At 44.7% G+C, this 17,024-nt stretch overlaps 1 protein-coding gene across 3 annotated transcripts in view; it reads left to right on the top strand.

The window, feature by feature from the left end:
* The window catches only part of Chka (choline kinase alpha), a 47,165-nt gene that overhangs the window by 5,816 nt on the left and 24,325 nt on the right, over window positions 1–17,024 (top strand). For all 3 annotated transcript variants that reach the window (XR_011369191.1, XM_070009485.1, XM_070009484.1), the window contains exon 2: window positions 13,127–13,238. Coding sequence is in view for 2 of the 3 variants with exons in the window: in XM_070009485.1 (XP_069865586.1) it covers window positions 13,127–13,238 (112 nt within the window). In the remaining variant the exon portion in view is untranslated. The remainder of the gene's footprint in view (window positions 1–13,126; window positions 13,239–17,024) is intronic.

Genomic DNA, 17,024 nt, shown 5'->3' with positions numbered 1-17,024 from the left:
GCTCCACTTCTTTTTCCTGGTTAATTGGAGATACAAGACTCATAGACTTTCCTGCCTGATCTGGCTTTGAACTGTAACCCTCATATCTCAGCCTCTTGGGCAGTTAGGATTATAGATGTGAGCCATTGGTGCCTGGAGAGACATGATTATTTTAAATAAACACTTACCAGGCACCTGGAGTCTAGCTATGCTTAGCAGTTCAGCCTTGTCCAGGGAGCCACAGTGACAAGACTCCCCTCCAGAAATCAACACAAGGTACCAGGGGTTAAACATGATCACAAGCTCCTTTTCTAAAGCCTTCCAAGCCTTCCATAGACATGTTCTAGCTAGAATATGATTGGATGATTGGATTTTCTCAAAGACCAATAGTTAGGTGTTCTATGTGATTTTCTTCCCTCCCTTTCTGCCCCCCCTTTCTCTTTCTGTCTCCCTCCTCTCTTCCCCTCCCTCCCTTCCTTCTCCCCGCTCTTTCCCGCTTTTTCTCTTTTTCTCTCTCTCTATCTTCCTTTCTTCTCTCTCTCTCTCTTCCTCTCTCTCTCTCTCCCTCCTTTTATTATTTTTTTTTTTGCTGGAACTGGTTGCTGTCCTAGTGCCTCTTTGTACTGAAGGCTAGTGCTCTACCACTTGAGCCACAGAACCACTTCCAGCTTTTTCTTTTCTTTTCTTTTCTTTTTTTTTGGGGGGGTCCGGTCGTGGGGCCTGAACTCTGGGCCTGGGCACTTGTCCCTCAGCTCTTCAGCTCAAGGCTAGCACTCTACCACTTGAGCCACAGCGCCACTTCCGGCTTTTTTCTTTTTGCTTATGTGGTACTCAGGCATGCAAGGCAAGCGCTCTACCACTGAGCCACCTTCCCAGCCCCTCTTGAGTAATTTTTATCTCATGGATTTTTCTGGCTGGCTTTGAATCACGATCCTCAGATCTCAGTCTTCTGAGTAGCTAGGATAACAGGTGTGAGTCACCAGTGCCGTGGCTTCTATGTGGTTTTCGTAGTCCCCTCTCTTTTTATTTACTTCTTCTGTATCTTACCAGAATTGCATAGTTTAGTTTTGTGTGGGTCTTGAATTCAGGGCCTGGGCACTGTCCCTGAGCTTTTGTGCTCCTGTTCTTAGTACTCTACCCTTTGAACTACAACTCCACTTCCAGCTTTTTGGTGATTAATTGGAGATGAGAACTCATGGTCTTTCTTGTCCAGGCTGGCTTTCAACCATGGTTCTTAGATTTCAGCCTTCTAGTAGCTAGGATTACAGGTGAGCCACTGTGCTCAGCTTAAATTGCATTATTTTTCTCACATAGCTCTTGTACATGTTTGTATTTCATTTAAGCTCAAGTAATTTATTTTTAATATAAATTTATTACTAAGATATTTACAGAGGGCTTACCATTTCACAATTGAGGTAATGTGTACTTTTCTCTTTTGGATAGTGTTATTCCTCCTTCTTTTCCTAGTTCCCCCCACCTGTTTGTACTTTAGTTTTAATTTTCAATTTTCAATTTTTTTTTTTGTCAGTCATGGGGCTTGAACTCTGGGCCTGAGCGATGTCCTTCAGCTCTTCAGCTCAAGGCGAGCACTCTACCACTTGAGCTACAGCGCCACTTCCGGTTTTCTGGTATTTTATTGGAGATAAGAGTTTCATGGCCTTTCCTGCCTGGGCTTGCTTTGAACCACGATCCTTAGATCTCAGCCTCCTTAGTAGCCTCCTTAGTAGTACAGGTGTGAGCCACTGGTGCCCAGCTGCTATTAGTTATTAGTTCCGGAGGATTATTTGGTCAGTTCTTTCAGATTTTCTACATAAATGCTTATGTCGTCTTGTGAACAAAGATAATTTTCTTTCTTTCTTCTCACCTTTCTATCTCATTTCCTTTTCTTATTAGTTAGGACTTCCAGAAGTGTTGTCAAGGGGTGGTGAAAAGAAGGCCCTTCCCTGGTTCCTGTTCTTGGTGCAAAGCTTGCTACCATTAAGTACAATGTTGGCTGGGGTTTTTATACATGTTCTTTTATCAGGTTTGAAGAAGCTGTCCTCATCATCTTAAAAATCATGATTTTGTCATGCTTTTCCTCTGTTATTGGTAATATTAACCCAAATTGAGACAGTACAGAAGTAAAAACAGATTTTATTTGGGGGGGATATCTTAGAATTTTCTAGCTGGGCGCTGGTAGCTCATGCCTATCATCCTAGTGACTCAGGAGGTTGACATCTCATGATCACTGTTTGAAACCAGCCTGGCCAGAAAAGTCCCCTTGAGACTCTTATCTCCAACTATACAAAAACCAGAAATGGAATTGTGGCTCAAAGTGGTAAAGCATTAGCCTTGAGTAGAAGAGCTTAGGACAGTGCCCATACCCTGAGTTCAAGCCCTAGAACCACTGAAAAAAAGAGAAAAGAATTTTCTATTTAACATTCTGAGATGTAGTGACACCTGCTTGCTATCCTGAGGGGGAAGCTGAGGTGGTAGGATCACGGCTTGGGCTACATAGGGAGACCCAGTTTCAGAAAAACTAAAATCTTGAGAAATTCCAACTTGGGAGACATGGGTTTAGACAGCTATGAATTAATGTATGTATGTTTGTTTGTTTTTTGCCAGCCTTGGGGCTTGAACTCAGAGCCGGGGCACTGTCCTTGAGCTTCTTTTTTTTTGCTCAAGACTAGCACTCTACCACTTGAGCCACAGGGCCACTTCTGGTTTTTTCTGTGTATGTGGTACTGGGAATTGAACCCAGGGTTTCATGCGTGCTAGGCAAGCACTCCACCATTGAGTCACATTCCCAGCCATGAATCAGTTGTTCTGAGGAAGGCAGGAAAAGCAGGAAAGGGCCCATGATATTTGATTAAGATGAGAATGTATAACAGAATTGAGATTATCCATTCAGTAAGTCTAGTAACCCCTTGGTGTGCATCTCAGGCCTCTGAACACAGTATAATTAGCTATTTACATTGGGGATAGCTGCCTTGGGGTTCGAAGGGCAGCAGTGACCAGAATTTATATCCAGATAGCAACTGGACTCATGCAAGTACCCTGCTTCTGAAATGGCCCTGACTCTGGAAAAATTTTCCACTCTTGCTTTCATTGTAATTTTTCTTTTGTTTTTATAGTATGATGGTGTTGGTGTGGTAGATTTCATAAGCTGGTGTCTCTAACCTGAACTTCATCAGTGCTTTTATTTTAAGGGTGATGTCAGTAAGGTAATGAGTACATTTCTTGTTGAACATTGTAACCCCCTCCCTTGTTTTCTCCCACTTCCCCTCCCTCTGAGTCCCCTCCTCCCAAGTCGTAAAGTGCATTTCCAGCTTAGCTTCTTGTGAGTATGACTGTTACATTGGTTCACCCTTTGTCTCTCCATTTTGTTTTTCTCCTTCCCTTCCCCAGATCAACATATACAAGACCAAAATGAAAAAACAGTTGACAACAGGATTAAAAAAAAAAACCTGTAGAAAAACGAAAAAACTTCACACAGAACATAAAAAACAAAAACAACTGGGTGCTGATGGCTCATGCCTGTAATCCTGGCTACTCAGGAGGCTGAGATCTGAGGACCGAGGTTCAGAACTAGCCTGGGCAGGAAAGTCTGTGAGACTCTTAGCTCCAATAAACCACCAGAAAACCGAAAGTGACATGTGGCCCCAAGTGGTAGAGCGCTAGCCTTGAGCTGAAGAGCTGAGGGACAGTGCCCAGGCCCAGAGTTTAAGTCCCACGACCAACAAAAAACAAACAAAAAAAGCCTCTTGTTTCCCTCATCAGTGCTTCTTAGCTTTGTTGTTTTGTGCTTTTTCTTTGTCTCGTGTGTGTGTGTGTGTGTGTGTGTGTGTGTGTGTGTGTGTGTGTGTGTGTGTGTGTGTGTGTGTGTGTGTGTGTGTGTGTGTGTGTGTGTGTGTGTGTGTGTGTTGGTACAGGAGCTTGAACTTAGTGTCTCATGCTTTTGCTTGGCTTTTTTTTTCCTTCTCAAAGCTAGTGTTGTACCACTTAGCCATGTCTCCACTTCCACCTTCTTGCTGGCTAATTAGAGATCAGAGTCTTGCAGATTGGTCTTCATAGTTTGGCTCTGGACTGAGTGTAAGGTCTGCCCGGGGAAGGAGGGCAGATTCCTTCTTCATCTTGGCTGAGACTGTCTCCACTCAGAACCTGCATTGGCTAGGCAGCTGGCACACCTGGAGGCCTCTGGAGCAGCTAGGATTTCAGGACTGCTGTGGGTTTCTATCGTCCACTTGAGTGGGGAATCCCCCGCCCCAGGTGTCCTGCGCCGCAGCCCCTCATGCGGCACTCGCCTCCATCCCCAGGAGTCCTCATTGCCTCAGAGGACAGCATTCCCTTCCCTCTGAATTCAGGCCTTCCCCCTTCTCCCACTTGCCCACACCTGACCTCATCTGGTCATGCCTCCCTTTACCTGGCCACAGCTTCTCCCCACCCCCACCCTAGATAAGGCATGGCCTCTTTCTCAGCCAAGAGGAGTAGCAACTTGGCTTGGGGCCATTCTTTAGTTTGGGACCTCAGACTGGACTTGTCCACAATGAAGCCCCCAGTGGTTTGTCATTTGTGCTTCAGCTTTTTGCTAGTTTGGATGAATGGCTCCTTCTCAGCTTCATATGCAACAGAATGGAAACCAGGAGTTTGTTCTGTTTTTTTTTTTTTTTTTTTTTTGTCGGTTACTGCCCTCAGCTCTTCAGCTCAAGGCTTAGCACTCTATCACTTGAGCCACAGCACCACATTTGGCTTTTTCTGCTTCTGTGGTGCTGAGGACTCGAACCCAGGGCCTCATGCATGCAAGGCAAGCACTCTACTACTGAGCCAACTTCCCAGCCCAAACCAAGAGTTTAAAATTTTTGATTTGTATGTGTGTACTCGTGCTTGAACTCAGTCTTGTATTCTTGTTTGGCTTTTTCCTCTTAAGGCTGGCTTTCTGTCTTTTGAGCCATAGCTCCACTTCAGACTTTTTGCTGGTGAATTAGAGATAAAAGCCTCACAGGGCTTTTCTGCCTGGTCTGGTAGATCTCAGCTCTTCTTTTTTTTTTTTTTTTTTTGTCGGTCGTGGGGCTTGAACTCTGGGCCTGGGCGCTGTCCCTCAGCTCTTCAGCTCAAAGCGAGCGCTCTACCACTTGAGCCACAATGCCACATAACTTTTTCTGCTTATGTGGTGCTGAGGAATTGAACCCAGGGCCTCATGCATGCAAGGCAAGTACTCTACCACTGAGCCACCTTCCCAGCCCCAGATCTCAGCTCTTGAGTAGTTAAGATTACAGGTGTGAGCCACCAAGAACCAGCTAGTTTTTAATTTAAAAAAATTTTTTTTTGTTTTTTTTTTGCCAAGGATGGGTGGTTGTAGAGATTAAACTTGGAATCTCATTCCTGCTAAGCACGGTAAGCATGTGCCCTTGTGACTGAGCTACATCCCCACCTGCATGGCATTCAGGACTACTGATGATAAGACCGTGCCATCAGGTGTTGGCTTTCCTCTCTGTCATTGTTTTCAGCCTCCTTTGGCTTGTCCATTTTCCACAGATTTCCTATTCCCTGGTTTCCACTCGTGTGGCTGTCCGCCAGCCTGGCCTCCCTCCAGGATTACACCATTCGCTAGTTGTCCCAGGACAGTCCTTATCTTTAGCTTTCTTTCCACTTTGAGATTGTGAAATCTGCCATAACAGATTTATACTTTGTGCTAAGTACTCCTTTGTTGAGCACTACAGTAGCCCTAGGGCAGATGAAAAAAAAAATTAAAATGTAAGGACTAGAGGGTGCTCCGTGTGAAAAAGAGCACGTTCTTGGGGGCCTTGGGAGGTCTGAGAACTGTGGGAGTACAAGGCCTTGCTAGTGGGAAGTGAAGGAAGAAGAACTGCTGAGCCAGCACTAAGGATGATGCTGGCTTCAGGGTATTATTTCAGGAGCCAGTTCTGGGGCGGACTTGGGGAGACTGACCTGTAATGGAGCAGCCTGGGGAATCCCCATTTGCGAATGTGGAAGGAGGGAAGAGTGGGAATATGAGGACCAGGCTTTGGAGAAGAGGGAGGCTTTGAGCCTGGGTGAATGGTTGGTTGAAGTAGATGAGTCAGACAGAAAATACGGTCTCGAGTTGAGGGAGGGAACGTTTGAGGTGGAAGTCAAACTAGAGATTAGACTTGTTTTGTTTGAAGAAGGGGAAAATAAAAAGTACAGAGAGTTATTAAAAATCAGAGGAGTGGCTTCTGGGAGCCAGTGGCTCCTGCTTACAACCCTTGCTATTCAGGAGGTAGGACTGAGATTTGACCAGGACAAGACTATCCTCCATCTCCAATTAACCACCCAGAAAGGTAGAAGTGGAGTTGTGACTCAAGTGGTAGAGTGCTAGCCTTGAGCAAAAATCTCAGGGATGGTGCCCAGGTCCTGAGTTCAAGCTCTAGGACCAGCACCAAAACAACAGTCAGAGGACTGCTTTGCCTCAGTCCCAGCACTTGCTCCTGTATGACTGGACACATTTTCTTGTCGTGATGTGGCAGTGGCAGTCCAGCTTCCCTAGTGCAGAGAGCAAAGAACGCTCAAGTCAGCAATGCCAAGGCCAGGCAGGGCTGCCCAGGGAGGGCCCGGGCCTGAGCCTCACTCTCCTCCCTGTCCTCCCAGTAACGAATGCTTGCTCCGCCATGGTCTCATGGTAAAGCACCTGAGAGGCCCAGAGTAAGATGGTCAGGGGCTGTACCTCCAGGCCTGTGCCTGGAGCTGCCTCAGCTCTGCTCAGCGCTCCCAGCTTCCGCTGAGGCTGCTGGTCCTGGTTGCTGGTCCTATGTTCCCCCGGCCTCTGCTGTTCCCCTGGCTTCTGCTCTTCCCCTGGCCTCCGCTGTCACCCCGGCCCCCACTGTTCCCCTACCTCTCCCATGTCTTGAAAATGAGTTCATTTTTGAGTTTTCCTTGTGCTTTAAATCCAGAAACGGTTCCGATACTATGCGGGCTTCTGTGTTCACGTAGCCAGCTCTGTGGCTAAACTTTGCTTTTTGGCGACGCTGGTTTTGATGACATAGCTGACTTAGGTTTGACTTTTTTGTGTACATGGAGGATAGTCACAGCTTATGGGGACTTTTCAGAGCCACCACACTGAAGACCAAATTCCGTGGCCACGGCGGTGTGGGAGCGTGTGGCTGGGAGCTGTGGGAGCAGGTGGCTGGGCTGGAGGCTTTGTGCAGCTGCCTTCCGTTGATGTACCTGAACTGGGCCTGAAGAGTGGTGTGGGGAGAGTGATGGGGAAGGGCTGTGCAGAAAATCCTGGAAAGAACCCTGCATGTGACTAGAAAAGATGCCGACTACAGCTGGAGTCACAGAAAGTTTTCTACATTCTTTTTTTTTTTGGTCAGTCGTGGGGCCTGAACTCTGGGCCTGGGCGCTGTCCCTCAGCTCTTCAGCTCAAGGCCAGCGCTCTACCACTTGAGCCACAGCACCACTTCCCAGCTTTTTCTGCTTATGTGGTGCTGAGGAATTGCACCTAGGCCCCTGTGCATGCAAGGCAGGCACTCTACCACTGAGCCACCTTCCCAGCCCCTACATTCTTTTACAAGTAAATATAAAATAAGGAAAAGCAAGATTGTTGAAATAATTAGAAACATTTTTTAGTGGGCTTCCTCTCTCTTCTCCTCTTCTGTCCCTTTTTTTCTTTTTTCTTTTTTCTTTTTTGGTGGAACTGAGTATTGAATTCACCTGAGTCATTCCCCAAGTGTGCTTTTGGAGTCAGTTCAAATTTGAATTTCTCGATGAGGCTTCTTCCTTCCCTCCTTCCTTCCCTCCCCTCTCCCTTTCCTCCCTCCCTCCCTCCCTCCCTTCCTTCCTTCCTCTCTCCCTTCCTTCCTCTCTCCCTTCCTTCTTCCTCTCCCCTCCTTCCTCCCTTCCCCTCCTCCATCCCTTCCTCCCCCTTCTCCCCTCCCTCTTCCTTTATTAGAGACAGCCTGAGAGGGTCTGTCAGCATCCTGACTGGAGAATCTCACATAGACTGTGGGGGTTTTAAGGGGGTGAAGAGAGGGGAGGAGTGAGGCTGTTGGGGAAAGCCTGAGCTGCTACTTTTGGTATGTCTGGGAGTCAGATGTAGGAGACTGAAACTTTGGTCCCATTGTGCCTAGGGCAGTGAGGCCTGGCAGCAAAAGCTTCCTTGTCTCCACCTCCTCCTCCCTCTCCCTCTTCCTCCCCTTCTTCTCCCTCTCTCCCTCCTTCTCTCTTCCCCCCTCCCCCTCTCCCTTCCCCTCTCTGGCTCTCTCCTTTGCAGTACTTGGGTTCAGGGCCTTCTGCTTGCTGTGTTGGCACCCTACTGCTGCGCCAGGCCTCCAGCCCTTTTGTACACTAGTTATTTATTTAATAATTTTTCTTTTAATGGAGCTGTGATTGAAACTGTGGCTAAAGCAGTCCTTCTGCTCCAGGGTCCTATGCAGCCAGGGCTACAAGAGCCACTAGCATGAGAAACATAAAGCATATTGTCGGGAAACAGTTAATCCATTTTTTTTTTTTTCCTATTGGTAGTACTAGAGCTAGAACTCAGGTTCTTGTGCTTGCTAAGCAGATGCTGTATACCCTGAGCCAGGCCCCCAGTTTTTTGCTTTGGTAATTTTTTTTTTTTTATTGTAAAGATACTATACAGAGGGTTACAGTTACATGAGTGAGGTAATGAGTACACTTCCCCTTGAACATTGTTACCCCCTCCCTTGTTTTCCCCCTACCATCCCCTCCCTCCCTCCCTCCCTTCCCCGAGGTTCTTTTTTTTTTTTTGATTGTGATTAAGTGATTACATAATTTCCGGAAATTCACAGTATTGTGGAATAATGATGCTCATTTAAAGTCACAAGTTCATTCTAACTTTCCTGGAGCAAATTGTCTATCACAGTCTGTAATATATAACGGTGCTCACATGTTATATACCATATATGTCATCAGCAGCATGGGGATATTTAGTGGTGGTTCAACCAGATGAGTGGGAGTTCTTTGTTTCTTAAGTCCTGTTAGTTTTGTCATATCACCTAACATTTTGGATTTAGCATCCACTTATCAGGGAGACCATGTACCGTTTTTGGTAATGTTTTGAAGAAGGACTTGCTTTTCCCTAAGAATGGCCTCAGACAACAATCTTATGTGCCTCTCCCATGGATCTTGGAGTATAGCGTGTGCCATTGTATCTGGTGTAGTTGATGAGATGAGTTCCTGGACCTGGACCTGGACCGCAGCAGTCTTCCTATATTTTACTTTCTGGAATAGCTTAGGATAAACTCTGACAGCTTTTTGTATCAAAATGTTATCAGTACCCCGCCCCCCCCCAAAAAAAAGGAGCTCTCTGTATACTTGTTATTCCCCTGGGTCAGAAGTTATGGTGCCTGCCCACAGAATCTGGAGGCAGTGGTAGAATTCCTGCCAGTAGCACTCCCTGTCCTTTTCAGTTAGTTTCACTGTCGTGGTGGCTCAGTGTGTCAAATGTGAAATGTGCATCATTCTCACTTTTATTTGATTTTTAAAAATTCATTTATTTTTTTTGTCAGTCATGGGTATTGAACTTGGGGCCTGAGCTTTTATGTGCAAGGTTAGCACTCTACTGCTTTGAGCAGTTCTGGTTTTCTGATGGTTACTTGGAGATTATAGAGTCTCATATGTAACTGTCAGAGCTGGCTTTGAACTCTGATCCTCAAATCTCAGCCTCCTGAGTAGCTAGAAATACAGGCATGAGCCACTAGCGCCTAGTTGATTTTTTTTTTTTTTTGGTTGGTCATGGGGTTTGAATTCTGGGCCTGGGCGCTGTCCCTCAGCTCTTCAGCTCAAGGCTAGTGCTCTACCACTTGAGCCACAGCACCACTTCTGGTTTTCTAGTGATTTATTGGAGATAAAGAGTTTCACGGATTTTCCTGCCCGAACTGCCTTTGAACCTCGATCTCAGCCTCCTGAGTAGCTAGGATTACAGGCCTGAACCATTGGCGCCGGGCTTTTTTTTTTTTTTAACTTTGATATTTTGTTTGAGTATATTTATATCTCTGATATTTACTTATATTTACTGTAACAGTTTATATTTACTGTGACACTGTTGTACGACATCGTAGGAGGTTTGTACCTGGCTGAGGTTTTATTTCTTTCTTTGACAGACTGTATGTTCATCTGGCATACAGTTGGAATTTCACTGCCAGAGCCTACCCACAACCTTTCTTGTTTCTAAGTCATATTATTGGGCTCCATTGATCCAGTGGCTTTTTCCTATGGAAGTTATTTTTTGCCAGTAGCCTTGCTTCATTCATTTTCACTGTCACTCAGCACTAATGACAGCAATCACCAAAGCCTTTAATAAAAGAGACTGTATGTAATGTAGTGAATGTGGCATTTCCCGGTTGTAAGCTTGTTCCTGGCTGAGCTAGCTTTCCTTCCCTCTGTTTAAATATGGGGACAAACTCTGAATCAAGTCACACAGTTTAGAACAGTAGTTCATCTGTTTGTGCTGGTGTTTATGTGAGTAACCCTTTGCCAGTACGTGCCAGGAAAAAAAATGAGGTCTTTGAACCCTAATGCAGTGCTGGTTCTATTGCTTGGTGATGAGAAGAGGATCCTGTGTTGACTATGGTGGAGGGGTGGGGGAGGGTGAGGCGGAGGGGAGGGGAGGGTGGAGGGAAGGGGTGTGGTAGAGGGGTGGATGGGGTGGGGGGGATTGAGGGGTGCTGCCTCAGGTTAGCAGGGCGTCGGGCTACTTTGCTTCCTTGTCTCCCTGCTTCTTTAAGAACAGGAACCTTGGGTTCTCTCTTCTTTCTGACCTTTTAAACTGGGGTGACAACTCACTTGCCTTCTGAGAAAATGGGTCCTTACACTTGCTGCCATTCCTAGACACTTAGGATTATTTTAAAGTAAGCTAATGAAAAACTTAGAAGCAGTCAAGGGGTGGGGGTGGGGGTGGGGTGGGGGTGGGTAATACTGGGATTTGAACACAGGGTTTCTCACTTGCTAGACTTGGGCCATGCTTTTAGCTCTGGCTTTTTTTTTTTTTTTTCTCTCTCTCTCACTTAGATTTGAAGTAGGGCCTCATTTTTCCTTTGGCCAGCCTAGATTGAGATCCTTCTATATTTATGCTTCCCATGATACCTGAGATGACAGGTTTTTCTGTTGAGATGAAGTCTCATGAACTTTTTTGTCCAGGTTACCTGGAACCATGAGATCCTACTGATGTCAGCCTCCGATGACAGGTATGAGCTGGCACCCAGCTTGAGGATTTTAGTAGAAAAGATGAAAATCAAGATGAGCCTGGTTGATGTCTGTAATCTTAGCACTCTGGAAACAGGAAGACTGGAATACAAGGCCAGTGTGGGCTATGTAGCAGGCTGTTTTTTTTTTTAATTGTTTTTATTTTTATTTATTTATTGCCAGTCCTGGGGCTTGAACTCAAGGCCTGGGCACTGTCCTTGAGCTTCTTTTGCTCAAGGCTAGCACTTTACCACTTGAGCCACAGCGTCACTTTTGGCTTTTTCCATTTATGTGGTATTGAGGAATTGAACCCAGGCCTTCACTCATGCTAGGCAAGCACTAAGTCACATTCCCCAGCAAGCAGACTGTTTTGGGTGGTGGTGGTGGTGGTGGTGGTGGTGGTGGTGTGTGTGTGTGTGTGTGTGTGTGTGTGTGTCTGTGTCTGTGTCTGTGTCTGTGTCTGTGTCTGTGTCTGTCGGTCATGGGGCTTGAACTCTGGGCTTGGACGCTGTCCCTGCCCTCCTCAGCTCAAGGTGAGCACTCTACTACTTGAGCCACAGCACCACTTCTGGTTTATTGGGGATAAGAGTCTCACAGACTTTCCTGCCTGGGCTGGCTTTGAACCATGATCCTCAGATCTCAGCCTCCTGTAATCCTAGCTACTTAGGAGGCTGAGATCTGAGGATTGTGGTTTGAAGATAGGAAATTAATCACCAAAAAGGGAAAGTAGAGCTGTGGGTCCAGCAGTAGAGTGCTGTCTTGAGCACACAAGCTCAAGGACAGTGCCCAAGCCCTGAATTCAAGTCCTGGGACTGGCACACACACAGAAAAAGTGAAAAATGTTCTGACTCACTGGCTTTAGAAGTAGATCTTAGAGGGGTTGGGAAGGTGGCTTAGTGATAGAGCGCTCGCCTTGTATGCCTGAGGCCCTGGGTTCGATTCCTCAGTACCACATAAGCAAAAAGAAAAAAGCCGGAAGTGGCGCTGTGGTTCAAGTGGTAGAGTGCTAGCCTTGAGCTGAAGAGCTGAGGGACAGCGCCCAGGCCCAGAGTTCACGTACCATGACTGGACCTCCCCCCCAAAAAAAAAGAAGTAGATCTTAGAAACACATATCAAATGGAAAGTCCTGAAGGATTTCAACCTTGTGACTAGGTAAAATGAGTTGAGCCCATGGATTCCAAGAATATGAGCTTGAAGGGATGCTTCTGGAATGTTCCTGTTGCTAGAGCTAATGAGCTGCTCCTGGTCCTTGGCATTCCCTATGTACAGACAGGCTTTTTTTTTTTTTTTTTTTTTTAAATTAGTCATGGTGCTTGAACTTGGCCTGGGTGCTGTCCCCGAGCTCTTTGCTCAAGGCTAGCTCTCTACCACTTTGAGCCACAATGCCACTTCTGGTTTTCTGGTGGATAATTGGAAATAAGAGTCTCACAGAAGCCGCCGAGGCTGAGATCTGAGGATCAAGGTTCTAAGCCAGCTTGGGCAGGAAAGTCTGTGAGACTCTTATCTCCAATAAAACCACTAGAAAACCGGAAGTGGTGCTGTGGCTCAAGCGGTAGAGCGCTCGCCTTGAGCTGAAGAGCACAGGCACAGCGCCCAAGCCCAGAGTTCAAGCCCCATGACTGACCCCCCAAAAAAAGTCTCACAGACTTTCCTGCCTGGCCTGGCTTTATACTATACTGAGATCCTCAAATCTCAGCCTCTTAAGTAGCTAGGATTACAGGCATGAGCCACCAGCACCCAGCTCACACAGGCTTTTTAAAACTTTAAACTCTCCGCAACTATACTATAGAAAACACTGGGAATTTCTGTTTTAGTGTGACTCGTGGAATGAATCTGAAGGCTCTGGAGTTCTTCATTCAGGTTTTCATGTGTCTCGAGAGAATGTCTACATTCTTGGGTAACCTTGACTTCTTGTCTATGTTTATCCAGAAAGACTAACTTAGTTATTCATAGACGCCGCTTACTGTCCTCTGATCTCTTACAGAGGTGGCCTCAGTAACATGCTGTTCCAGTGTTCCTTACCTGACACCATAGCCAGCGTGGGTGATGAACCCCGGACAGTACTCCTTCGGCTGTATGGAGCCATCCTAAAGATGGTGAGCGCAGTGGCCTGTGGGGGTGGGGGCAAGGAAGTTGTAAGTGTTGTACTACAGAGACTTTCATGTGTTGTGCGGTTTATTGTTTATTGGGTTAGTTCTTGTTTTTACTGAATACTTATTAGTAAACTACTTTTAATTTTCTCAGTTTCATATCTAGAGAAGTTACAATGTTTATTCAACTGTAATAATGTTTGATGATTCTTGGATTTTCAACACTGACCTTTTCAACTCAGGTTTAATTGTAGAAATCTAAAGTGGAAAAGATATTGTTTTATAGTATAATCAAAAAGATTTTGTTCCATAAATGTGTAATTATTTTTATCAAACAAAAATAAATAAATAGAGAATAGTTTTAGTTAACCAAGTAAAACCTTCATACAACTGAACTTAGTAACTATTTGTCTGAGATTTTCTTAAAACTTTGGATTTTTTTTAGATTAGAACTTTGTGTATGTTAGATTTATTACTTGTTTCTAAGTTTTTATATTAGAACTTTGTGTATGTTAGATTTATTACTTGTTTCTAAGTTTTTATATTATCTAGTCAAATTTAATTTTAAATTTAAGACACGGTATTCATTGAATTGTCTTATTCAGTGATAGGATATTCCAAATGTCTGTGGGTTTTTTGTTGTTATTCTTATTTGTGTGTTTGTTTTTGTTTTTTTGAGACAGAGCATTCCTAAGGCCCCAAACTCCAGTTCAACTGAGCCTCTTGAGTGCTGGACGTATAGTTGTCCGCCACTACCACTCTTTTGTATGATTTTTTTTTTCTGCCACTGATTACATATTGAAATGTTAGCTTGACATCTTTCCATGGTAGGATTTCATCTTTGAAGGAAGGGCACTTTAAAAAAAAAAATAAAGTAGAATAGGATAGTTTTCTGGCTACATTAAAAATCAATCTGTTTCAGCTTCATCTAAGAAGCAGGTCATGTCCATGTCTGTGATCCTTGCTGATATGTTTAGGTTGACGATCCATGTTAATTCATTCTAAAATCATCATTAAGTGCCAGTGAACCCTCTCTCGGAGTAATTGTTCCTTGACTGAGTTAAGCTGTCAAAGTGGCAGGAAGCTACAAAGATGAGGTAGTGTGATTATAGGTGCCTGGCTGCTGCACATGAGCATGTATTGCACTATTCCACATCTCTGAGGGTGTCAGGCCATCTGTAATTCAGTCCTCGAGTTGGCCCCAGGGCCCCAGGGATACCAACTGTGGTGTGGAACAAAGTGCCTTCTGAAATAATTGATGCCTTTTGGCGCTTTCAGTGAAGTGAGTCTTTTTGTCCTTTTTTCCTTTGAGATTATTTATATTCTGTAACAAGTCCTGTTTCTATCCTTTTGTGCATTTTGCATTTAAGCAGTATTTTTAGAATATTTTAATAAATGGCTACATGAGATTGATGAGGCTTTCACTCGTGTCTGTAACTAAAAGTGCACCGTGGATTTGAAACACCTGTGCACGTGGCCCTCCGCCCTGGGCCACACTAGAGTCAGTTCTGTGCTCTAGAGCAGTGTCGCTGTGGTGAAATGGCCCTGCTGTCCTCTACCCTCGCTGCCAGCCAGCCGAGCTGCTGAGCACTTCAAATGTGGCAAGTGTGATTGAAGAGCTGAACCTCAAATTTTACTCCAGACAGAAATAGTCTCATGTCATTGGCAGCTTCTGATGGTGCCCAGCTGCCCAGGGCACAACAGTACCACCTGTATCCTGCTGGACAGCCTTTCCCCTAGCAAGTGCTCACTCTGGGAAAAAAAATTGAAATAATCCTATGCCCTCATTCATTTATTTTTATTTTTAAGAATTTTTTAAAAAAGACTCTCAGAGCCGGGTGCTGGTGGCTCACGCCTGTAATCCTAGCTACTCAGGAGGCTGAGATCTGAGGATCGCGGTTCAAAGCCAGCCCGGGCAGGAGAGACCGTGAGACTCCTATCTCAAATAAACCACCAGAAAACCGGAAGTGGCGCTGTAGCTCAAGTGGTAGAGCGCTTGCCTTGAGCTGAAGAGCTGAGGGACAGTGCCCAAGCCCAGAGTTCAAGCCCCACAACCGACAAAAAAAAAAAAAAAAAAAAAAAAGACTCTCAGGTAACTCAGAAAAATAACTGAATAATAGAAGTCACTTAGAATGAAATTAACTCTTAATAAGGTGGACCATTTTAACTGGAGAGAGGCATTCTGCATTTAGCAGAATTTAGTTACATTTTTATTAGACCAAGTTCAATTTCTCTCCATTTCTGAAGCCTTATCCCTTGTGACAGGTGGAGGCCATGCTTGCAAGCATCAGGGTAGAAAAAACCGTGGGGTTTTCCTGTCTGAATCTCACCATTGGCTTATTAGACAGTAAACTCACTTTATTAGGAAAAGCTGGTTCTGTTGCTTCATTAGTGGAAAACAACATTACCCAGTTGGTTCAGTCTTTATTTCAAGTATAATTTTTTTGGTTGAAATTTAACCATAGTAAAGTCATGAAAACTTTCAGCTTTCCCGTAAGGGACCCTGTGGTCAACTAAGAGTCCAGGTATAAATAGCTGTCGTAGACTTTGGTCAGTGGAGATACCATGACAACATAAGGACAAGAACATTATAACCTCAGGCTCTGCAAATGGCTATGGCAGGAGAGGAGGGAGTGCAGAAGAGGCTAGGAACACACAGGGTGTAAGCAAGACACAGAAAAGGGTCAGAATTTGCCACATATTTTACTGTCTTTTAAAGTTTCCAAATTTCTGTTATTCTCCCCCGCTGGCCAGGTGTAGGTGCAATTAGATTGCTGATTTATGGTTAAGTGCTTGGGATAAATCTGGCTTCTCATGGAATGAGAGATATTTATGGTCTACAGTGAGGCCTTATCACAATAAAAAAATAAAAAAAAGAGACAAATTGATAGTAAGTTGCAAGGATTTGCTTTAAGAGATATAGCTGAGCAATTTGGAGCACCCCAGAATAAATCTCATGACTTTAATAAATGTATGGTGCTAACAACAGATATAGTGCTACTCAGATGTTCTGCTTTCCTTCTTTTCCTCACTGCCTCATAGGAAAGCCTGCACATTCCTGTCCTTGTATGAGTTTCTCCAGACAGGAATGCTGGCCCGTGTCAGTGGTAGGGCATAAATGCCATGAGGGGTTCAGACCTCTGAGGGGTCAGACCTCTTTCCTTGATAAATGTTAATTGAAGGCTACTACATATAATGATAGACCTATGCATTTTCTCAGAATATTTTGCTATTTTGTTTAATTATATGATAGACTATTATGTACCTTCTTTCCCATTCCCCCTCCTTGTTTTAAGCATTTGAACTTTTTACCCCTGTGAGAAATCGTAAGTGGAAATATTTCTCACTCATTGGCAGAGATAATTTGATTAAAATAAATAGATGCTTCCCAGTTTTCTCACACTTCTTCCTCTTGGTGTTACAAGATGTCTAACTACCTTTATCTCCAGGGTGACAGTGAAGAAGTGCTCATTGGTTCAGTTCTCTGAGGGCTAAATACCAAAAAGCCAAAGTAATGACCTTCAGATTGGACTAGGGACCACAGTATGTGATCCCCAAAGACTTGACTGGTCCTACCTGTAATTCTAAGATAGAACATAGGCCAGCTTCCTGCCTGTGTCCTGGAGGTTTTGTTCAGGATATGGCTTATGAAAGCCCTGTGCTTTTAACAAGGTGAGCATACGGATCCTTGGAAACATGAACGAGATAACATTTACATCTGTGCAACATTATTTGTAGGAAATTATTACACATAAGAATATCGGGCTGATCTTAACATAAATGTCTGTAGAA

This window comes from Dipodomys merriami, unplaced genomic scaffold (assembly GCF_024711535.1).
Source record: "Dipodomys merriami isolate MVZ:Mamm:240054 unplaced genomic scaffold, mDipMer1.0.p SCAF_78, whole genome shotgun sequence".
Lineage (NCBI taxonomy): Eukaryota > Metazoa > Chordata > Mammalia > Rodentia > Heteromyidae > Dipodomys > Dipodomys merriami.
The sequence above is the reverse complement of the archived record's forward strand: the minus strand, read 5'-3'. Positions and strand labels throughout refer to the sequence as shown.